Source organism: Pollicipes pollicipes, unplaced genomic scaffold, assembly GCF_011947565.3.
Source record: "Pollicipes pollicipes isolate AB1234 unplaced genomic scaffold, Ppol_2.1 Scaffold_6052;HRSCAF=7182_pilon_pilon_pilon, whole genome shotgun sequence".
NCBI lineage: Eukaryota > Metazoa > Arthropoda > Thecostraca > Pollicipedomorpha > Pollicipedidae > Pollicipes > Pollicipes pollicipes.
Window position 1 is genome coordinate 13974365 of NW_023596805.1, and position 22338 is coordinate 13996702.

The window sequence follows — 22338 nt, forward strand, 5'->3', positions numbered from 1 at the left end:
ATGATCAGTAAAAATTCAATGCACTATGTTTCTTGAAAAATATAGATGTTGGAAAATAGTCCTGTTATGTTCTATCTTATTGCACATGTATTCAAATAGTTTTTTCTGAGAGAAAATCATTTAAATGTAACAGATGATAACATCAGTATAAACCCAGATTGCACAAAACACACAAATGTTTGACATGTCTGGGGTAAGGGTAGATTATGTACAGCAAAGCAGTGACATCATGGGAACAATTTCAGCACATACCCTCTAAATCCAAGAGCTCATAGTTAAGCACACAGGAGTCATCAACTCCAATGGTAAGAGAGCCAGTGTTTCAAGGAATCATGATATCACCAAGGTAGTTTCAGGTAGACAAATGCCAAAAAATATCTTTACATGCCAATAATTTGAAGATTCAGTGTGATCTGGCTTGGCTCAAGTTTCACATTCCAATGTGAAGATCCAAGCATGGATGTCTTGTAGGTGTCCAGCGAAACAGACAATTTTTTCTGACTGGATGCAGACATTTTGTGTTACAGTGGATTCGGTTAGAAAACCTATGCATCACTTCCTATCACTGTACGCTTTGTACGTTGTCACTTTGTACACTTCTTTGCTAAATTCACTAGCAGATTAATTAAAATAGCCAATTGTCCATCAAAACAGCAGTATGTCAAGAAAAAGGAACACTACTGTATATTACAACATATTGTACCATATAGTATAAGGAAAATTACTGGGTATGCACTTTGAATTCCGGGTGGTTACACACACGGCCAATACAAATGTTATGACATATAACTGTTTAAAATCAGACCCAATCTACCCGATTGCACCCAAAACTTACCTCTGTGAGCATGATCAGACTGCAAGGTCTGCCCACGCAGGGATGATCAGTCAATAGCAACACAACTGAATCCAAAAGAAAGACCCACACAAAATGCATACATCCCCCAAGCCCCATAGTAATGCTGCGATGCCGAAGTCCAACCTAGGTTATAGAAACGCGTTTTCAATACGTCACTTGTGCGCCGGAAATGTGGTGAAATATGACGAACCAGCCGGAATCGGTCAGCACCATTCCTCACGTTGTTTACATGGGTCGCCTAGAAACGCATGTACGAAAAAAGATATGCGCGCCACATGGACCATGGGATGCTTCCATTTCCAAAGTCAAAGTGCACTTCAAAAAGAGCCACTGTAGTAAACCTCACAAGAGAGGAATCAAAACTCTATATATATATATATATCTATATCTATATCTATATCTATATATATGTATATATATATGTATATCTATCTATCTAATCTATCTATCTATCTATCTATCTATCTATATCTATATCTATATCTATATCTATATATATGTATATATATATGTATATATATATATATGTATGTATATGTATATATAACGCTTTTTTCAATCCGCGGGATGATGGCTTCATGTTCGCACATGCTGTTGGCTAAACAGGTAAGTTTTCGTAGCATTTATAACACAAACATTTCGACACATTAGCGTGTTACAAACATCACAGAACACACAGTTAGAAAAAGTAACACAATTAAATGCAGTGTCCTAGAATTGCCGACTTTGGGTGTAAAGCATCACCCTATGAGGAGTAATTTTTCACTCCTTTTCCCCAAATTGTATGTGAATTTTTCACTCCTACCTGACATTGTCTAATCGCACATGCCAAACCCCTATTTCCGTTTCTGATGTTTTCAGATGTCATCAAAAACAGAGCTCACTTGAAACCACCAAGCATAAACGAGGCTCCGCAGAACCTGGACACCTATGGCTATGTCCTGCCTCACCTACATCTGAATCATGTCTATGCATGCACAGAGCAAGGGCGCCAGGTACCTCCAAGCCCAAGAACCCCAGCGACTTCAGCCGCTTCCACGCATGAAGTTTGGTTTGTTTACAAAATGCATCACAATCAGCAGCTGTGTGCCAGCTGCAATGTTTTCACGCATTCACTTTTTTGGCCTCACTACCACACTACGAAAGCAGAGCCTGGTGCAAACACCAGCAAGGCTTGGTAGATAACTTTACTCCACTTATTTCTTTCTTCTTGATGAAACTTGACCACTAAATTGCATCACTCCCGAAGTGCAGGAGCTAAAAAATTCAAGAAATGTCTTCTTTCTTAAATTTACAGGATGAATGTCACCATTTGAGCACTCATATCAACAAATTTTAAGTCAAGTCAGCTACTAACAAAATTTTGCGAGAAAAGTATCAGTCTTAAGATTTATTTAACTACTTTTGTTTTTCTTGGTATGATACGAGTGTGATACCACTTTGTTCTTCTTTCCTTTTTTATTGCTTTTAGAGGTATCATCTGTTGCTTAAAATGTTGACCAATTTCTCTGCAAGCTGCTCCAACTGCAAACTTGTACGTATTTCATACATAAATTAGATTAATTCTCCAACCGCCCAAACATGTTTGATATGCGCCCAAGAGCGAAGAATTTACAGTGAATGAAGGAGACAATTTGAAGCACGGAACTTATTTTTACCGCCATTTTTTGCCCTGTTAAACACTCGGTTAACCGTTCTCTTGGTTCATGGCGGTGCTCAATAATGGTAAATATAGGCCTTTCGAGTGTCTAACTCGCCAGGCTACCTGACAAGGCTATCAAATGCTGACATATAGAGCTTTGGGACAAACCTGACGCAGCTAGTGCAGAAGTGTTTGATGGCGAAATTCTGCCCCCGGAGATGTTTATCATGCACATCTCTTACTTGTTTCACATTTTAATCTCGTAGGTTGGTGGGCATAATTGATATTTATATTTGCGGGGTGAGTGGGATAACTGTTTGCCAACAGACCGTGCAAAAGGTACTTACTTTTTATTTTCGGGGAGCAGGAAGAAGCCAGTAAGTCTCCTGTGGACCAAGTAATTGCTTACCTTACCTGCTTTCAACACATGATTGGTAGCCAGAGTTAGCCATTTTCTGTTTTAATCCATCGAGTTTTGTCATAAGACAAATTATGATACCACAAGGCATGCAATGGGCTTACTTTGTTCCATATTCTTGATTATTTGCCCCAAATTTCTTGAAGTGATCCCTCATGGCTGCTTTAAGCAGATGTTTTTTTACAGTTGTCATGGTTTGCTGACTGGAAAATGACTGTACTGTATATATGCATTATATTTTTAACACAGGGATACTCTAAGCTGAATAGCAATTATAATATGAGTTAAATATTAGAATGTAAAAAATATTCAGACCATCCCGTTTAAAATGTGAAGCCAACATCTCAAACTTTGTCATTTAATATGAATAAACAAGCCTAAATAGATGTCTTTGCTGCAGCTGAAAAGGCAAACAACAATACTGGCATTGTCATCTAAAGGTCATGTTACTTTTGGCGAAGAGAGATTGTTTTGTGGAGCACACTCATTATTGCCCTTGACAGAGGTTAACCATGGCAATCAAAATAAGTTGTTTAAAGCGATTTTAAGTGTGTTGATTTGTGTGCTGTCAACTTTGTCTGATGCTAACAAGCATGCACAAATGCGCTGAATAAAAATGCAAGTTGAAACCAGATAAAAATTAGCTTTATCATGTTTTTATCACAAGTGCTGCTGTCAACAGATAGGTGAGTTGAGATGATGTTCAACATATGGGCTACTCTGAGTTAGGTTAAGTTGGTTAAGTGCATGGCGAGTGGCAATAGGAATTGTGCAAGACTCAGCAACTCACAACTGCTGCTGCGATACAAACAGGTTAGACAGGATGAGATGAAGTAAGGCCTCTTTAGGTTAGGCATAGTTAGGCTACCTTCATGGAAATAAACATTGGTATTTTGTAAGAAACAGTGACAAAATGTTTGTTTTCCCCATCCATATTGACCCCACCTTAACAAAAGCCAGAGGTATGTCTATTGTGTTTGACTTGGTGATGGGTGATGGCAACGTGTGGGAGTCTAAGGTTTTTTTGTTTGTTTGAGTGTTTTATGCTTCTTGAATTTTCTGTTGTTGTTTTGTTATTGAATTCCTTTGCTTTGTTTTGTGTTAAAAGTGCTGTTGGAGGGGAAGTGCAAAGTGCAGCATCAAATTATTGGATGATTTGTTATGCTCATTACACTGTCATTAATAACTATGCTTTATTGTATTCTGTTTCACTTTAATGGCCTAAGATGTTAAAAAACAGAACAGTCATTTTGTCATGTTTAGGATATTACGTCCATGCCAACTTGAAATAGATGTCTTTGTTTGCTGAAGCATCACTCACGAGCTCATAAGTTCCATCTTTTGTGAATTGATTTTTTTCGCTCCCGCACGGTCTTTTTGCGATGGCATTTTCACTCCCATCCTAGCTCAAAAGCGATTCTAGCTCCCTGTTTAAGTACATAATTTGTATTGTGGTGAGCGGGGAGTCGAGTGGGATTTTTCACACAGAGGGTTTTTTTAAATCGAACTTCTGCCTTATTAGAAGGATTTTACGAAACTGGTGTCGCTAATCAAATTGAACGGGTCTGATTTAACAATAAGTGAAAAGTGCAAAGAAAAACGTTGGCTGCTGCCTTATAAGGTAGCCTTGTTCAATTGTGCAAGAACGCAATGCCTTGATGATACTCAACCGCACCAAAACCTTGACAGCTTACATAAATGACAGCGACTGCAGTCGTGATCATAACATTCGTAGTCCTGTATAAATAAATATATATAGATATATTCTCTACAACAAATACGAATTTGACGACCCTGCAGTTTGGGTCCGTAACATCGATATGCGGCTCTAGGAGACAGGTACATGTTATTCCATAGTTTCGTCTCCAACACCCGTTCTTTCAGCGTGTACAGAGCAAATGCCAAAGGACGCAAATAGTCTGATGTTTTATGAGGTATCAGACAGAAAGCACGCAGTCTACAGGGGCAGTGGTCGGTTGAATGCAGCTTACAGGTATACTTTGCGTGACTGCGTGACACAGTGACATGGCATATCTCTGTATGTTGTGTCAATATATTACGTCAGAAAAAGGCAACAAAAGAAGAAATACCGGTCCCCACTTGGGGCGGCAAAGGAGAGAAATATACATGGCGCAGCAAAAACAGTCCGACGATTTGCACGTAATATCTGTGGGAAAGCCTTGAGCTCCTGTTTTGTTTCGTTTTGGCGAGGACATCATCATCATCGGGGACTACATCATTAATGTAGCATTTGAATTCTGAAAATAATGGAACGTTCAGTATACCAGGGGTCCTGGGATAGAACCAGCAACTAAACTGGGTGACGTTCACTCTTGAAAAGAAGCCGTGCGTACCGAGCAGATATTGGGCATTGCCTTCAGCGCCCTGAAGACGAAACCAGGCATCGTCCACAGTAAACGCGTTTGTATTCGCTAATGGGGAGGAAACAAGACGAACATGAAATGTCGGTATCGGAAATCAGGCAGTAAACACGCGTGGAAGCATAACGTCCGAGCTCTGGGATCTCATGCTGGCTGCGCTGTCTGGGTAAGAGACTACAGTCCGCGGCGTCGGATCCCCGGATCTCTCGCCGGTTTCGCTGTCTGGGTGAGAGACTACAGTCCGCGGCGTCGGATCCCCGGATCTCTCGCCGGTTTCGCTGTCTGGGTGATCGAATGCTGTCCGCGGCGTCGGATCCTCGAATCTCTTGCTGGTATCGCTCTGTCTGGGTAAGAGACTACAGTCCGCGGCGTCGGATCCCCGGATCTCTCGCCGGTTTCGCTGTCTGGGCCATCGAGTACTGGCCGCGACTCGCCGTATTGTTACGTCTGGCTGATGTAAGCGCTGCTGCCGTGCTACCCGACTGTCACTGCGTCTACACCATGGACCGCGCGGACCGGAGTGCGGGGGCGGTCGCCGCAAAGGTTACATCCGGTCTACCAGCATAATTGCGGTCGTGTCAAAGTCAGTCTGACAGCCAGCTCCCGCTGCGACTGTCACCGGAGGGCGTTAGTGCTCGCTTTTTCGTTTATCAAATTTCGCGATTTCATTTCAATTTTCATGTCATTAATCGTCGTTTTCGGACGCACTCATAGTACAGTGTCCGCCAGAAGGCGGTAGTCTGCCTGTTAGCTCAGTAAGGGAAACGGTCCGGGTGATCCATGCGTGCTGAAAAGACTCGCATATTTTTGCTGACAGCCACTTGACATTTTTCATTCACGAGTGCGAGGCAGCGTTGCGTAATACACGTGTGCGAGCCAGTGTGACGTCACGAGCGACGTCACTATCGGCGCCAACAAGATCGCCTCTTCAGGCAGCGAAACCAGCGACAGCCGATTGTTTTAGGCTAGCGTAGCTGGCCCCGGCTGTTCGCTCGCCCCGGCGGTGCCAAACGGGAGCCGCTTGTTTTTGGCTGGCCTAACTGGTCCCGGCCGTTCACTCGCCTCGGCGGTGCCAAACGGGAGCCGCTTGTTTTTGGCTGGCGTAACTGGCTCGGCTGTTCACTCGCCTCGGCGGTGCCAAACGGGAGCCGCTTGCTTTAGGCTGGCGTAGCTGGTTCCAGCAGTTATTTTGCCCTGGAGCTGCCAAACGGAGATCAGTCGGACTTCCCACATCGCTTAAGGCAGCCGGTGATGGTTAGACCACAGTGAGGTGTTGTGAGGCGAGAGCGCCAAATGGTCGCATAGCCGACGCGCTCAATAAAACCAATCATTATTGGTTTTATTGAGCGCGTCGCTTACATTGGTTGTAAGAGCTGTACCCCTGGAAAAGCTCGCGACGTTCCAAAAAAGGGCAACCGCTGAGCGGCTAGATACGGTGCGATTAATAGTGTGCAGCGGTATTCCCGACCGAAAGAGAACATGGATTTTATGCGAAACTCCCGAAAATTTAACCCTAAGCCTTCACACCATACGTAAGCACTACTAAGCCTCATTAAGTAACCTCATCAAGTTTAGCCTAAGCGTACAGCAGTTTGTTTACCGCTGATAGCTGTTTTGGCAAAGCTAGATGATTTGGGCTAAACATTGTGGGACCAACACAATTACTGGGGGATGGCGCAACTGAACTATCACAGAGATAGTAGCCTCCACCTGCCCTATGTGTTGAGTTTAGCGAATTTACGGGCCACAGCCCACTACGCATATAAGTGTTGCTCGTAATTTGAGAATTGGTCAAAATCTACCATTAGCAAATGGGCGCCGCTTTTTAGATATCTTTTTATTCATTTAATTAAGATATTTATTTAAGCCCCCTGATGTCCTTGTCCTTGTTGGGTACATTTGTCCTTGTCCTTTGTCCTTTTGTTGTTGTCCTTTTGTTGGGTAGATTTCTCGCATTAGCGCCCACGCCGTGCAGCGCTTGTTTCTTGAGGCGTAACCCATTATTCGATCGTAAAATTCCACGTCAACGACAGGCTTTTTCGGCGAAAGCTTAACATGCTGCAATGGTCGACACGCTCTGCCTTTCCCCATGCAATCACCTCACCTTAAGCACGACTGCTGCCGGCGTCTGAGCGGGCCCAAATTTCTGTTTTGACTCTTATAAACGCTGTATGCATTAATTATTTAGCAGAATTCGCCGGAGCTTGAGAAACGGGTAACAGCAACGGTAGCAGCCATGGCGTGGAGACCCTCGAAGACAGGGAACTTGAAGCTCAAGTGTATGCGGTGAGTTGCCGTACAAGTCTTAAGTACGTTTACGAATACATCTTCTCGACATAACAGTAATATCTACTAACACAATCGTAAGAAAACTCGGGTTTTTCTTTTAAAGATTTCGTCTCAATCTTTTTGAATGCATGCTTATCTGGGATCAAACCTGACGCTAAACAGTGCTTGCTGCTAGGCCCCGGGCCCTGTCAACCAATCGCGAAATTCCGAATCGACGACAAAATTTGATGGCGAAAGTTTAACGTGCCCCAACTATCGGCCCGCCCTGCCCTCTGACGCCACCCGACCTTTAGCGCGACCTTTGCCACCGGCTGCAGTCCTTCCTATTCAAGCTAACCCACTGAGCTCTCCGGGCGGCAAACGTCACGCCACCTGCCGTCATTGTGATGGAGGAGGCATTTAAGGAGGATCTGTTGTATGTTGTGCACGAGCGTTGCCCGCGCGACGGTGTATTTTTTTAAGAAGGAAATAAAGCAGCCTTGGAGAGATGAAGTAAAGAACTTGTCGTGTTTAATAGTAAGAGCAGGTAAGTTATTTTAGAACATGACGAGTTCATTTATTAAGCTCTTAAGTTAATTATACCGTAAAACACAACGCGAGGACATATCACAACAACAATGCACATCATGGATGCATGTTTTATGACATCGCGCACACGCCAAAGATGGTTGATTTATCACCCATCGGCAATCCACTTCTCAGCCACAGCTCAACCTACAACGACAAAAAACCGTGTTAAAGGCTTGGGCAAAATGGTATTTTGTGACAGTTAAATTTCCCCCTACATCCCATTTTTACCCTGTTTGAGCTGCACCGCATTTATTGTTGCAGTGTCGGCCACATGGAGCTTTGGCGGCCGCTTGCTACCACTAGCGCAGGCAGGGGGAGTACATTGGGCACGTGCCCCCTCCTCCCTAAGGGTCCGAGGGGCCCAAATGGACCCCTCGGAATCTGTGATCAAGGGGCCGATTTGAGGACGCGAAGGGCCCGAAAGATCGGCCGGAGGTCCCATTCAGGGGCCCCGGCCCGCAGGGCCGGCCACCCCAATGCCAGCCAGAGGGCTCTGCGCACTGATCAGAGGCCACTGAGTCGATAAGGGCCTATATTTCGGTCAGACACCACCAGTTGCACACAATCGGGGCATGGGCTTAAGGGCCCATTTCCCAAGCAGGGACAAAGCCGGAGCCAGCGATTGACATTGCTCGTGGCCCCACAGTACCTAACGGGGGTCCTGTGCTGCCAAGGGGCCACAAGTCAGCCAGGGGCGGTGTTCGAGGAGGCCCAAAGGGAATAGGGGACACACTGGGTGCCCTCTAGACACCCGGTGATCACCCTCACTGAGAATCAAGGGCGCGATTGGGGTCTAAGGACATAAAGGGCTGGTCGGAGTCTTATTCAGGGGCCCGGTCTGCGAAGACGGACTCTCAGATAACGGTCAGAGGTCCCTTTGCGCTGATCGGAGACCCCCTGAGGCGATGTGGGCCTATATGTCGGTCAAGTACCACCAGTATGCGCAGTTGGCTCCATGTCGGTAGAGGCCTTGGGGCCCACTTTTCTGGGAGTTAGGAAGCCGGGTCCAGTGACTTACACTTGTTGGGACCTTGCATCTGTCATGGGCCCACAGCGTCTAACAAAGGGTCCTGTGATTGCAAGGGCCCCGGCTGACTAAGGAAAACATACGATGAGTTCCGAAGAGGGGCCCTGTTGGTCCACCGGAACCGACGATCAAAGGCCCAGTTGGAGGGCGTAAGGGCCCGAAGGACTGGCTGTATGTCACGTGAATCATCGTGGCCCGTAGGGTCATGATCTGAAATATTAGTCAGAGGTCATCTTGCACCGTTTGAGGAACCCATGAGACAATGCGAGTGTCTAGGTCGGCCAGAGACCACGAACACTGATCAGTCGGTTCCATGTACGTCTGAGCCCTTGAGACTCATTTCCCAAGCAGAAACGAGGCCGGGTCCGCAGTTTGCAATGTTCGGGGTTCCTGACACAATGAGGGATTCCTGTGTCGGTTAGGGGCCACACTGCCTAGCAGGAGTCCTGTGGCGGCAAGTAGACCCTGGGTCGGAACGGTGTTTAGGGGCCCAAAAAGGGCCCAAGAGTCTCCCGAGACCAAAGACCAAGGGCCCGATGACATGGCTGAAGGGTTTGAAGAGCTAGACGTAGGTCACATTAAGGACCCCTCCCATAGGGCCGCGATCACAAATGTCAGTGAGATGATTTCTTGCACTGATGCGTACCCTGATCACAGAACGATTCTCTATTTTGGCCAGAGATCACGAACAGCGAATAGTCGACTCCGTGCTGGTCTCATCTCTGGGGGCCCATTTTCCAAGCAGGGACGAGGTCGGACTCGCGATTTACACTGGTTGGGTCTCCTGTATCGTTCATGGGCCCACAGTGCCGAACAGAGCAATCTATATCAACACGGGGTCTCGAATTAGTCAGCGAAATATTTGTTCAATTAGAATGAGGACGGAATGGCAGAGGGTCTCCAGCGTTGGTCAGGGCCCCTGACAATTAAAAAAAAATCATAAAAACCTATAATGAATGTTCGCATTGAGGTGAAAGAAGGCCTCTTTTTTGTACCAGGGCCCCGGAGCCAGTAAATAGGCCTTTTTAGCACAACATTTTGCTTCCTGATCTAGGACATAGGCTACCGTATTTATAACGGTGGCTGTATGATCCTGAAAGCGAGCCTCTCGAAGAAAAAAACGGTCTTCTGAACCCGATCTATTATCTTCTAGCTCGGCTATGATGACCTCCTTGGTGTGAATTTTAGTTATCTTCAGGTAGTTACGGTCCCTCTTCTTTGGGAAAAGAGGGCCTCCCACAATGGGGGGGGGGGGGGCGAGAACAAACTCGTGCTCTTTCTATCCGCCCGCATGGGGGCAATTGCCCCCTCTACCTCCTCCCCCTGCTGCGCCGCCCCTAGAAAATAAGCAACAGGGTAGCTATAGCATAGTAACGCAGCCATATCCAACAGCAGTCCCGATATTTAAAACACTTCTAATGGTAGATGCCTCTGCGACATTATGTGGCCTTTTTTAATACTTAATCCTTTGATCTTTCTTTGTCTTTTGAATGAATAGGTTTCTAGGATTAGAGTTCACGCTAAAGAGTGCTTGTGTATGAGGCCTGACCCCTGCCATCCAATTGCACAATTGCAGGTCAACGGCATAATTTTGCGACAAAAGTTCAACGTGCCGCCTTGCTTGGCACGTTTCGTTGTGCCCTCTGACGTCATCTGACCTTAAACGCGGCCGTTGCTGCCGGCCGCAGGCCATATCTGTCAAGGGGAAATAGCGAGCACCTAAAGCGACCCGAACCCACCCCGCCTTGGGTGGGTGGAGCGGAGGCGGGCGCTCTAACCAACTGAGCCATTGCCAAGGACTCGGAATTGCTTTTTTAAAGTTCCCAATGAACCTCTTTGTTTTTTATATTTTCACGTCCATTTTCTAATCAGCTGTCGCAACATTTGAACCCTGTACCCAAACTGAATGTAGTCAAGCAAATTTGGTTTGCTCTTGAAGTAGCCCAGGTTAGTATGCACCTGCTCCATATTTGTAGCGGATAGAGATCAGTTGCTGCTTATCAGTCTCTCCTTCGTTAAAAACTTGACCATGCCTGCATGAAAACGCCTGTGAATTGAAAAATCCACATTGAACACTGATCCTAATACCGCACCTCCCATTGCCATGGGAGCTTATCGGACGTCGCCGGCTGTTTGCTCGCCGGCTGTTTTGCTTTGCTGTTCGCTAGTCTCGCCTGTCGCGCACGTCACTATCTTCGGCGACGATAGAGAAGGACGGCAGTAGTTGCCCTGTCGTTTTCATCAGCTGACGACCCGAGCCCCGTGCAGTGCGACACAAGCACCTGCACCTCAGGACCCGTGTTGTCAACCGGCCGATTGCGGCCGAGTGGCCGGGACTAGCACTGCTGCGGTGTTTGTGCTGGTCCGGTGTGAAACATCGGTGCCGGCATGAAGTTGACCCCGAACGATCGAGTGGGCCAGACCAGGTTAACAGATAGGGCACCCAAGAAGAGCGTGAGACCCCAATGCAAATAGGAAGTACCCAAGACTCCGTGTGGAGGGCCCCCAAGCAATCCAATTGTTCGTGCGAAAGAGTTCGTCAGTTTTCCGGAGGACCATCGACTTGAGACGAAAACAGGACGTTGAAAAGGAGGAGTCTCTATTAGCTAAAGAGTTGCAAGGCAAATGAAGAGAGAGGTTGGAAGGGCGGCGTCGCACACTCCGAAGTCGTCGTCGTCGTCGTCGTAAACGCTGTCGCGGCTCGCGTCAAGCCGCGCCGGCGGAGTCTGAACGTGGACTGCTTGGCAGAGACCGTGCGTCCCCGCCCGCGTGTCTCCATAAACCCACGTGGGTTTGTGGTCTCCAGATGGTGGGAACCAATCGGCAGAGGGGCCGCTCACACCCTCGCGGAGCCGCCGCCGCCGCGCCGGCAGCGACGGCCCGTTTGCTCGCTAACACCAATGTTCCCGAGAAGGTTATCAGACAGGGTCCTCGAAAAAACCGTAGGGCCCTACATTCAAGTAAGCACCACCCCAAAACCCAGTGTGGGGGCCCCGAAATATCGAATGTATCCAAGCAAGCTATCAGATCGCCCCTGACAGTAGCCAAGGTCTCTACATTCAAATACCCAAACCCATCGCGCAGGACCCCGGAGTAATCCGACGAGTAATCTGAAGTAATCCGAGCAATCTGAACGGATTAACAAATGGGGCCCCTGACAAGTGTGTTGGGCCCTCCAGATGAAATAGGAAGTATCCAAGACCCAATTTGGAGGGCCCTAACGATTGGGTGTGCCCAAGCTGGTTAACAGGACCACCGACAAAGCGTCGGTGGTCTTCCTACCACTCAGCAAGTAGTAGGAAATTGGTAGGTTCCTAGACCAATGTAGAGGGTCCAGGAGCATATTGTGAGTGAGTCGATAGGTTAACCGAGACCAGCGTGAAAGGCCCCTGAGCAATCGAGAATATCCCGGCAGGTTTACTTGGGGGCGGGGGGGGGGAGGGCTCAGCTTGAAGCACAAAGCCTTTCGGGCAAGGTGAAAGAACCCGTGGAAGGTCCCTGATTTACAAAAATGCGCCGGAACGTTAGCAGGAAGGGCCCCATTAACAGCGTGGGGCTCTCCGAACAAATGCGAGGCAATCAAGAGCAACGTATAAGGTTCCTTAACGATCGGATTGACCCTGCGTGTAGGTGCCCAAAAACAGCGCAGGGCATCTGGATGGCGCAATGAGCCTCAGAACCTAGCAATCACCACCGTCCTAATCAGCGGAGGATAACATGTGTCTTCTCGTGGACCCTTCACTTTTGCTTACGACTGTTCCTTGTTGCTTGGCAGCTCAAATGCATCTAATTGTGTTGCGTTCTGTGTGGAAAAACTGCGTCTGTTCGGCCGGCAATGGGCCCTTTCGTAGCCTATGGTTCCTTTGGGTCCCAATGAGACGGCATGGCTCTGTGCCACCTCTCCTCCTCCAGAAAGACAGCAATTTAAGGAAATGGATTATGTTGAACTCTGAAAGACGCCGTTGACTCAAATATGACGCAGCGAGCATTGCGGTTCCAAGCGTGGACCTCGGGTGGTGTCGGGAACTGTTTTGGTTGCGGTGCTGTTTTCCTGCATTGGTCGCAGTCGAGCCACCAGCGTTGCTTGATTTTAGTGCAGGTGAGAGATGATTTGGCTGGGATCACCGTCAACTTGTGTTCCAGTTACCTGGGCCCCGCGTATTTAACTTGCGTGTTTGACGTCAACGGACAGGCAACGACATCGCCAATGGCGTGTTGCTGATTTGAGGTATTGACTTAATGACCGAGCCTACATCACTTGGATTGTTCAGGCATATGAAGATCTTATCCTTTTGATGCTTGGGGGTTTGATTTACCTAATTATCTGGTTGGTAGATGAGGCTTGCAGTGCCTTTCAGAATATGGTAATTTCTAAGACAACTATTTTAGACTTCTTTGGATGACAGTTTATCAGCAAGCATCAGAAAACATTAGCATTTAATGATGTTACCATTGCAAATAAAATAATTATGTGGTACTGTGATAGCATTCACAGGATGCCACGCTATGAAACATGGCACTGATGTGACTGATAATTGGTGGGTAGGTCGGGTGAGCATTTTTGGGGCATTTGGCTTTTCTTCTTTTGGTTTCTTGAAGCATGTGGCACAGCCCAACAAGTTAAGGGTAATTGAACATGGGCCCTGATACCAGGCATTTGGGTTTGATCTCCATGCTATACCACAGCAGTCAACCCAGCAATTGCCTTGCTTTAAACTTCTGCACATGCCTCATGCTACACCGATTTTGTCATCAATCACATAATCTGAATATATATATATATATATATATATATATATATATATATATGTGTGTGTGTGTGTGTGTGTATATACATGTATGTATGTAGTCAATTCTTCTCCTGCAGTTCCAAAGCCCCTACACAGATATTTGGAAACAAGGGATACAGTTGCATCTCTCCACAACAGTCAGAGTCTGTCCATGGTCAAGGTCTGCCCATGGAATTGCTCTGAACCTTTGGTTCTCTGCTGACAATGCCAGGCTGAAGACAAGAAAAGGATGTGAGCTCCATACCTGTATGGCCCAGCCTATATGTTCAGGCCAGCTCCATCACACTGCATTGGACAACACTGTGCATGCTAGCCAGATTGATAGGGATGGCTCCCAGTTCTCAGTTGTGGCTTTAGCAGCCATGTGGTCTGTATCCTCATGGCTACAGATCCTTGCATGATGAGGCATCTACTACAGTGTGAATGTCATGACCTGTCCTCCATGGCATGCAACAGCCTGCATACTGCTGTGTAGGTTTCCCCCATATCATAGTGTAGGGGTCTGTAGCGAGGTTCTCTGCTACAGCAGCTGCAGGCCAACTTGTAGTCTATTATGATGTGAATCTGACATGTGGACTGCTGGTCTGGTGACTGAAAGTTTGCAGAGTCAGCCAGTGAGTCATGGATCGCAACTAACTCTGGCCCCAGATTTCTGTGACCTTGGCCCTCTGATTACTGCAGACTTGGTTATCAGACTGCTACAGAATAAGCTTTCAGACTTCCTCAGACTTAGCTCTCAGGCTGATGCAAACTCAGCTGTCAGACTTCTTCAGGATCAGCCCTTAGGCCTCTTCAGACCCCGCCCTCAGACGGCTGTCCCGGCGGGAGGCACGCACAGTGTGTCGCGCACATGGTGTCTTGGCGCTGGCGAGGAGCTGGACCAGCACACCAACTCGCACGCACAGTGTGTCGCGCACATGGTGTCTTGGCGCTGGCGAGGAGCTGGACCAGCACACCAACTCGCACGCACAGTGTGTCGCGCACATGGTGTCTGGCGCTGGCGAGGAGCTGGACCAGCACACCAACTCGCACGCACAGTGTGTCGCGCACATGGTGTCTTGGCGCTGGCGAGGAGCTGGACCAGCACACCAACTCGCACGCACAGTGTGTCGCGCACATGGTGTCTTGGCGCTGGCGAGGAGCTGGACCAGCACACCAACTCGCACGCACAGTGTGTCGCGCACATGGTGTCTTGGCGCTGGCGAGGAGCTGGACCAGCACACCAACTCGCACGCCACAGTGTGTCGCGCACATGGTGTCTTGGCGCTGGCGAGGAGCTGGACCAGCACACCAACTCGCACGCACAGTGTGTCGCGCACATGGTGTCTTGGCGCTGGCGAGGAGCTGGACCAGCACACCAACTCGCACGCACAGTGTGTCGCGCACATGGTGTCTTGGCGCTGGCGAGGAGCTGGACCAGCACACCAACTCGCACGCGCAGTGTGTCGCGCACATGGTGTCTTGGCGCTGGCGAGGAGCTGGACCAGCACACCAACTCGCACGCACAGTGTGTCGCGCACATGGTGTCTTGGCGCTGGCGAGGAGCTGGACCAGCACACCAACTCGCACGCACAGTGTGTCGCGCACATGGTGTCTTGGCGCTGGCGAGGAGCTGGACCAGCACACCAACTCGCACGCACAGTGTGTCGCGCACATGGTGTCTTGGCGCTGGCGAGGAGCTGGACCAGCACACCAACTCGCACGCGCAGTGTGTCGCGCACATCGTCTTTGTGAGCCGGCTCTATCTGCTTGGTTGGGGTGGGCAGATCCACCACGAACCGTGGACTTGGTGCGCTCGGTGTCTCAGGCGCCGAGGTGGGCTCGGTGGGCGGCAGGTCCCCGCCCTGGTCAGAGGTCGATAGGCGGGTCACACGCTGGCGCTCCATCACCGCCATCTGCTTGGCCAACAGCGATGGATGCACCTGGTGAGCACCTGGATGCACCTCAGCGCCTCTCAGGAGACAGCGCCTCTCCCGGTGATCCTCGGACGTAGTCAGTGGTGAGCCTGGCGCACCTGGTCTGCTTGCTCGGCGTCCAGCGGTGAGCCTGGCGCACCTGGTCTGCTTGCTCGGCGTCCAGTGGTGAGCCTGGCGCACCTGGTCTGCTCGGCGTCCGCTGATGAGCCTGGCGCACCTGGTCTGCTCGGTGTCCAGTGATGAGTCTGGCGCACCTGGTCTGCTCGGTGTCCAGTGATGAGCCTGGCGCACCTGGTCTGCTCGGTGTCCAGTGATGAGCCTGGCGCACCTGGTCTGCTCGGCGTCCGCTGATGAGCCTGGCGCACCTGGTCTGCTCGGTGTCCAGTGATGAGTCTGGCGCACCTGGTCTGCTCGGCGTCCGCTGATGAGCCTGGCGCACCTGATCTGCTGGGCGTCCAGTGATGAGACTGGCGCACCTGGTTTGCTCGGCGTCCTGTGATGAGCCTGGCGTACCTGGTCTGCTCGGCGTCCTGTGATGAGCCTGGCGCACCTGGTCTGCTCGGCGTCCTGTGATGAGCCTGGCGCACCTGGTCTGCTCGGCGTCCAGCTCCTCTGTCGCCGATGAGGTGCAGTGTAGGTCGAAGACGGCAGCGACGTAGCCGCACAGTGCATGTATGTAGCCGATGTAGGCTACTCTGATGACGCGCAGGTGGCTTCCGTACCACTTGGCGGCCGACACTAGCAGGTGCGGCTGTTTCGACGCCATCTGCTTCAGATTGGTGGTGATGATGGTTGGGTTTTCCGGGCTGCAGGGCGATAGCATGTGTTGTGATTTGTAGCTATCGGCTTGGTTGTCTGGATGTGTAATGCTTTTAGAAGGCTCTGGTTTTGAAGCTACAGTCATGCGATTGGTAGCCTTTCTAAAGGGTTCGGGTTTTGAAGCTACACTCCTGCAACTGGTAGACTGACTTGTTAGACAGATGCTATAACCACCAGCCATCTAAAGAGGATTTGTCTATCAGGCCAGCAATGTATATACCGATATGTTTATGTCTACCTGGTCTACACAAATAACTCGCTCCAAATACTACGGAACTTTACAACACCATTTTTTTATATTTGATCTAAACCTTTCCACTTGATGTATGTTGGGAATGCCCATGCCAAGCAGTACTTTATTCATGAGCCATGACCTCACAATCCGATCCTGAAATTCCATGTGAGCAAACAGGACTTTACGGTTAAAGCTTAGCCTACCGTAACGCTCGGCGCGCTCTGTCCTGCCCTCTGACGTCACCTGACCTTTAACGCTGCCGCTGCCACAAAACAACGCGAACTCATGTACTACGGGCGGGTGAACTCAAAGACAGGTGCTGTAACCAGCTGAGCTTTCAGGACAGGTCCACTGTACGTGAATATCGTGTGTACAAGGTCTTAAAAGTGGACGTCAGTGAGAGATCTTGCTATGACTCCAAGTGACCTAGCAAGGCATTACACGCTGGAGGTAAAGACGTGGCTCAAATTCGATCTGTTTTCTTAGGTAACTTTTGACTGGTTTAAGAATTATTGCTTGATATGTTACATGAAAATGATAAGTGTCTTGGAAGTAATCTGCGTTTATGTATGTATGTCAAGCGTAGCATGTGAATATGTGTAATGATGAATTTGCACGCTGATAAAGTACACCTTTAATGTCCCGAGAGGTGCTGGTTGAGCTGTCAACATGGATAATTTGGGGTATCAATAAAGTTAAGATATCAATCATTGAAATATGCGTTGAGCATACACGAAATATTGACAGTTGGCTCTCCCAACATCAGATCCCTTAGGCCTATCCCGTTAGAAAACCGGAGCAGAAAGGCCTTTTCCATCCGAGTTATTCACGCAGCACCTGCTTACTTTCAAGCAATATATGCATTGTTCGATCCTGCAGTGTTCCCACCGACTGACGCTGCGTGCGTGCCCTCAGCTGGCTGTACGTCGGCGAGCTGATCATGGAGGAGGCGGAGAGTGCCAAGTTCGAGCAGCTGAAGTCGCCTGGTCCTCTGAGTCAGGAGGAGCTCAGCGATCAGGACCACCTGGAGCTCTGGCTCGTCCGGCTCAGCCCGCAGGTACAAAACACAGCTCACCGGCGCACCGACCCCGGCCGCACAGGGACGGTGATGAAATGTGCGATGTGTGGTGAATGCCGCAAATGATGTGCGGAGAAGCACACATCCAAATTGGTCAAAAAGTGGTACTTTGTCATGTTTTGACTGTACATAATTCGTCATCATCTCACACTTGAAGCCCACAAACTACTTATCCAGATCCATGTATTTCTCCACATCGCGTACTACCCCTCAGCCGGAAAAGGGGTCGCCGCGTGCTATCTCGGCCGGGTGCACAAAGTCGTGTATTTCATAGCCAATGTGCGGTAAATGCCGAAGTGTGTTTCCTTCTCAGGGAGCGCCATGTCGAAATGACACAGAAGCAGTTGTTGTGTGCGGAAAGACTGTTGACAACTGCCGTCTGCGTGCTGCGGTTTTTACGGATGTGATCCGGGGGAAATGTTTGTCGTTTTCGGTGCTTTTATGATATTTCCTTTACTTGCGACAAACATCCGGCTAGGTGATGGGTTTTTGTCGTTACGTGATAAGGACATGGCTGCTTCATCAAGCGAGCTGCGGCCGGTCTGGGTACCAGCAGGATGCTTCGACTTCGCAGGCGGACACCCCGTGTGGCTCTGCTGCCCGCTGGCTGGCGTTCTCTGGCTTTGTTAATGCATTCAGTGTGAGCGATAGAAATGCTCCGCACTTGGCGCGCGCGGAACCAGCTGAATGTTCGTTCAAGCGAGTGCTTGTCTGTGTAGACCGGCCTCTAGCGGCGTTACGCTGAAGCTCTGTGTGCCGCCGCCGCCGCCAGGTGGACGCGGAGGAGCTGGTCGGCTGTAAGCTGCCGGTGTCTTCGGGCAAGAGCTCACGCTCCGGCGGACTGGAGCTGAACGCCGAGGCGTTCGTGCCGGCCGGCCTCCACCTGCTGGCGCCCAACAGGAAGGGCAAGAAGCTGAAGCCCGGTGAGCGGCCGGCCGGCCCAGCCGTGACAGGAGGGACCAGGGCCCTCCAGCCGTGCTGGAGTGGCCCCGGTCCCTCCGCCACGGTCCTGCTTCTCTGTTTCATGGAGGCGATTTTGTTACCAGCGGATGTTGATATGAGCACTGGCTGATGCGGTAGTTTGTGGCCAGTTAACGTTGGAAGTGAGCTCCATTGTAGTGGGTTCTGAGCTTCATTGGGTCGAACTCTGGCATAGGTCACCAGGCACTGTATGACTACGCAAGGAACTCCGTCTGGCCTTGTGTTGTCGACATCAAAGCAGTGCCGCCCTCGTGCTGGCTGTGGGGCGTGCTGACCAGCCCCGAGGCGGGAGCCGCGGCGGGCCCGTCCACTGAACTGGGGCCCTCGGACCGCGGCCTGAGCTGGGCCCTCCGACCGTGGCCTGAGCTGGGACCCTCGGACCGCGACCTGAGCTGGGGCCCCCGGACCGCGACCTGAGCTGGGGCCCTCCTACCGTGGCCTGAGCTGGGCCCTCCGACCGCGATCTGAGCTGGGCCCTCGGACCGCGCTGAGGCCTCGGACCGTGGCGTGAGCTGGGCCCTCCGACCGTGGCCTGAGCTGGGGCCCTCGGACCGCGACCTGAGCTGGGCCCTCCGACCGCGACCTGAGCCTGACTCTCCTCTCCGGTGCGCCACAGTGCCTGTCCCTCTGCGGGGTCAGATCACCGTACACCAGCGGCTGGACGTGCCCCCCGGCGACCCGCTGCCGCCGCCGGCCTCAGCCGTGCCGCCGCTGCCGGCCGGCCGGCCCGACCGCCACCCCATGCTGGGCGTCGGTGAGTGACGTCAGAGATAATGGCCATCCCATGCTGGGCATCATTGTGGTGTAGCCATGGCAACGGCGCTCCGCCACATTGGTTCCCTAAATGACTGAATGCGTGCTTTGATCTACACGGGCATGGCACCGTAGTGTTATTGTCTTGAATATTGCGCGATAAATGTGTCGTGTTCTTATCTTTTTAAATCAGTGGGTAACAGGTTTTTCAAATTATATTTTCCTTACATGAAAGGAGTCCTTATTGCACACACACACGCGTACGCATACGCACACACACACACATGCACGCACGCACGCACGCACGCACGCACGCACGCACTCGCACATTTGTATGTATACGTAATTAGCACTGTTCCTCTACTTTTTCACTTGTGAGTGACCGAGATGTGCATTTAAGTTTAAACACAAATGGTAAAGATCTCGGCACGCGTCATCTGCTGAAATGTGTTGGCCCCCACGCCGCTCTCGGCAGTTCGCCGACGTGATTACCTCCTCTATTTTGTGACGATTCGAGAACACCCTGTAACACACTACAGTGGGCTGGCTGGCTGGCTGGCCGGCCGCGGGCAGCAGGCGGGAACGGACCGCCTCGGTACGCCTCTGGGAGTGCGCTACGACTGCATGATCATGGAGGCCGCGGGCGGTGCGGTCCGGTCCGGACCGGTCCCGGGAACTGACGCCGACCCGCGTCACGCCGCGGTGGTGATGTACACACGTGTGGGGTGTTCGTGTTACCGCGCCGACCGGCTGTGGAGGACAGCTTCGTCCAGTGATCCAGCTGCCAACCTCGTGAGGTGCTTCCCTTACCGCGTCGCCCGGCTGTGAAGGAGAGCTTCGCCGACTGACCCAGCTGCCAACCTTGTCACAGGGTACGAGGAGGTACTGCGGGAGAGCAGGCGGGCGCTGGAGGCGGCGCAATCGCTGGACGTTTTGGACGGCAAGAAAAGTAAAAAGAAGAGAAAATCGCGGGCGCCTGAAGAAGACGCTGTGGTGATAGACGTGGGGAGCAGTCGGAAGAAGAAGAGGAAGTCGAAAGGATCGTAGGCGACAGGTGCAGGACATGGCCGCGTCGTTCGTGCGCGTGTCTTTTTTGAGCATTGAGTGTGTGTTTGGTTATCAGATCTTCGTCCAATACAGCTGCCAGCCATCAATATCTGCGTATCGACGCCAACTTCCCCGGGGATTCGTGACCGCTCTGTCGATGTCCTCGCACCCGCTGTCAGCTTCATCGGTCTCAACACTCGACACGCCAGGAGGGCCTCGCGTCACTGATCCGCCGAGGCCCCGCCCGTCGGTGGGGCAGTGGGCAAGGGCAGTCGGCGTCCGTCAGGCGCTCACCGCCGAGCGAGACCGTGTCGTGCTTCGTCCTCCGCCGACTTCCGACGGCCGGCCAGCGCCGCCGGCCGGCCGCCGCCTTCACCGACCAGAATAGCACCGCGCCGGTGCGGGACGGGCATGCTTCTCCTACCTGATCGATCCCGCCCACTGGCTTCACGCGGCTCACCGACCACCTGATTGTGTGCTCTCGGCCAGGTGCGTGCTGAGCCCGGCCGCGCGTCAGGTCCGGGATGGGTTCGACACAGTCCGAGGCTACGCGTCCATCCGCGCCGCTGCACCCCCGCTCGCCGAGCCGCCGGCCGAGGACGCGCCCGGGTCGGCTCGCTGGCGTGGCGCGCGCGTTAACTGGGGGCCGGGGGTGAGGTCAAGCGACGGCAGGTGCAGACGCGTGCGCCGGACCGTGGAGTGGTCCGGGTCCGGACGGCGCGAGCCTCGGCCGATGGTCTGTGGTCTGCTGTGGTCTGTTGCTGGAGCGGCCCCAGTCCGAACGGCGCGAGCCTCGGCCGATGGTCTGTGGTCTGCCGTGGTCTGTCGCTGGAGCGGCCCCAGTCCGGACGGCGCGAGCCTCGGCGATGGTCTGTGGTCTGCCGTGGTCTGCCGCTTGGGCCGCACGTCGAGGACCGGCCTGTCCGAGCCTCGGCCGATGGTCTGTGGTCTGCCGTGGTCTGTCGCTGGAGTGGTCCCAGTCCGGACGGCGCGAGCCTCGGCCGATGGTCTGTGGTCTGCCGTGGTCCGTCGCTGGAGCGGTCCCAGTCCGGACGGCGCGAGCCTCGGCCGATGGTCTGTGGTCTGCCGTGGTCTGTCGCTGGAGCGGTCCCAGTCCGGACGACACGAGCCCCGACCGATGGTCTGTGGTCTGCCGTGGTCTGTCGCTGGAGCGGCCCCAGTCTGGACGGCGCAAGCCTCCGGCGATGGTCTGTGGTCTGCCGTGGTCTGCCGCTTGGGCGCCGCGTCTCGAGACCGGCCTGTCCGCCCGAGTGTGACCCGGCCCAGTAACGCCCGACCGGCACGCGGGTGCTCAGCCGGTTTGGATGGCTGATAGACGCGGTGGAAGGATCGCAGTGTTTTGGAGCCGGCCCAGAGGAGCACGACTCCGCGCTTTCCGTCTCGGCTGCTGGCCCGGATTCTCCGGCTGGAACACATGTTTAAAGATTGCAAAAATGCATGTGTATTACTACGCGTGTAAACGGAAACAAAACCCTGCATATAAGCTCAATTTCACATTCAGCCACGAAAACGTCG

General features: G+C 51.5%; 1 protein-coding gene across 1 annotated transcript; it reads left to right on the forward strand.

Moving 5' to 3' along the window:
• Positions 1 to 15886: 15886 nt before the first annotated feature.
• LOC119104275 (uncharacterized) lies at positions 15887 to 20802 on the forward strand. Its single transcript, XM_037227972.1, has 5 exons — positions 15887 to 15972; positions 17859 to 18000; positions 18794 to 18944; positions 19619 to 19756; positions 20627 to 20802. Exons 1-5 carry the CDS (start codon positions 15890 to 15892, stop codon positions 20800 to 20802), a joined length of 690 nt encoding a protein of 229 aa, XP_037083867.1. The 5' UTR covers positions 15887 to 15889.
• The last annotated feature ends 1536 nt before the right edge of the window (positions 20803 to 22338 follow it).

Excerpts from the sequence above, each read along its gene's own strand:
- LOC119104275 (XM_037227972.1), top strand. The coding sequence starts at position 15,890 with ATGCACCTGGTGAGCACCTGGATGCACCTCAGCGCCTCTCAGGAGACA. Across the intron at positions 15,973-17,858 it reads ATCCTCGGACGTAGTCAGTG|CTGGCTGTACGTCGGCGAGC; the intron begins GTGAGCCTGGCG and ends GCGTGCCCTCAG. Across the intron at positions 18,945-19,618 it reads GGGCAAGAAGCTGAAGCCCG|TGCCTGTCCCTCTGCGGGGT; the intron begins GTGAGCGGCCGG and ends GGTGCGCCACAG.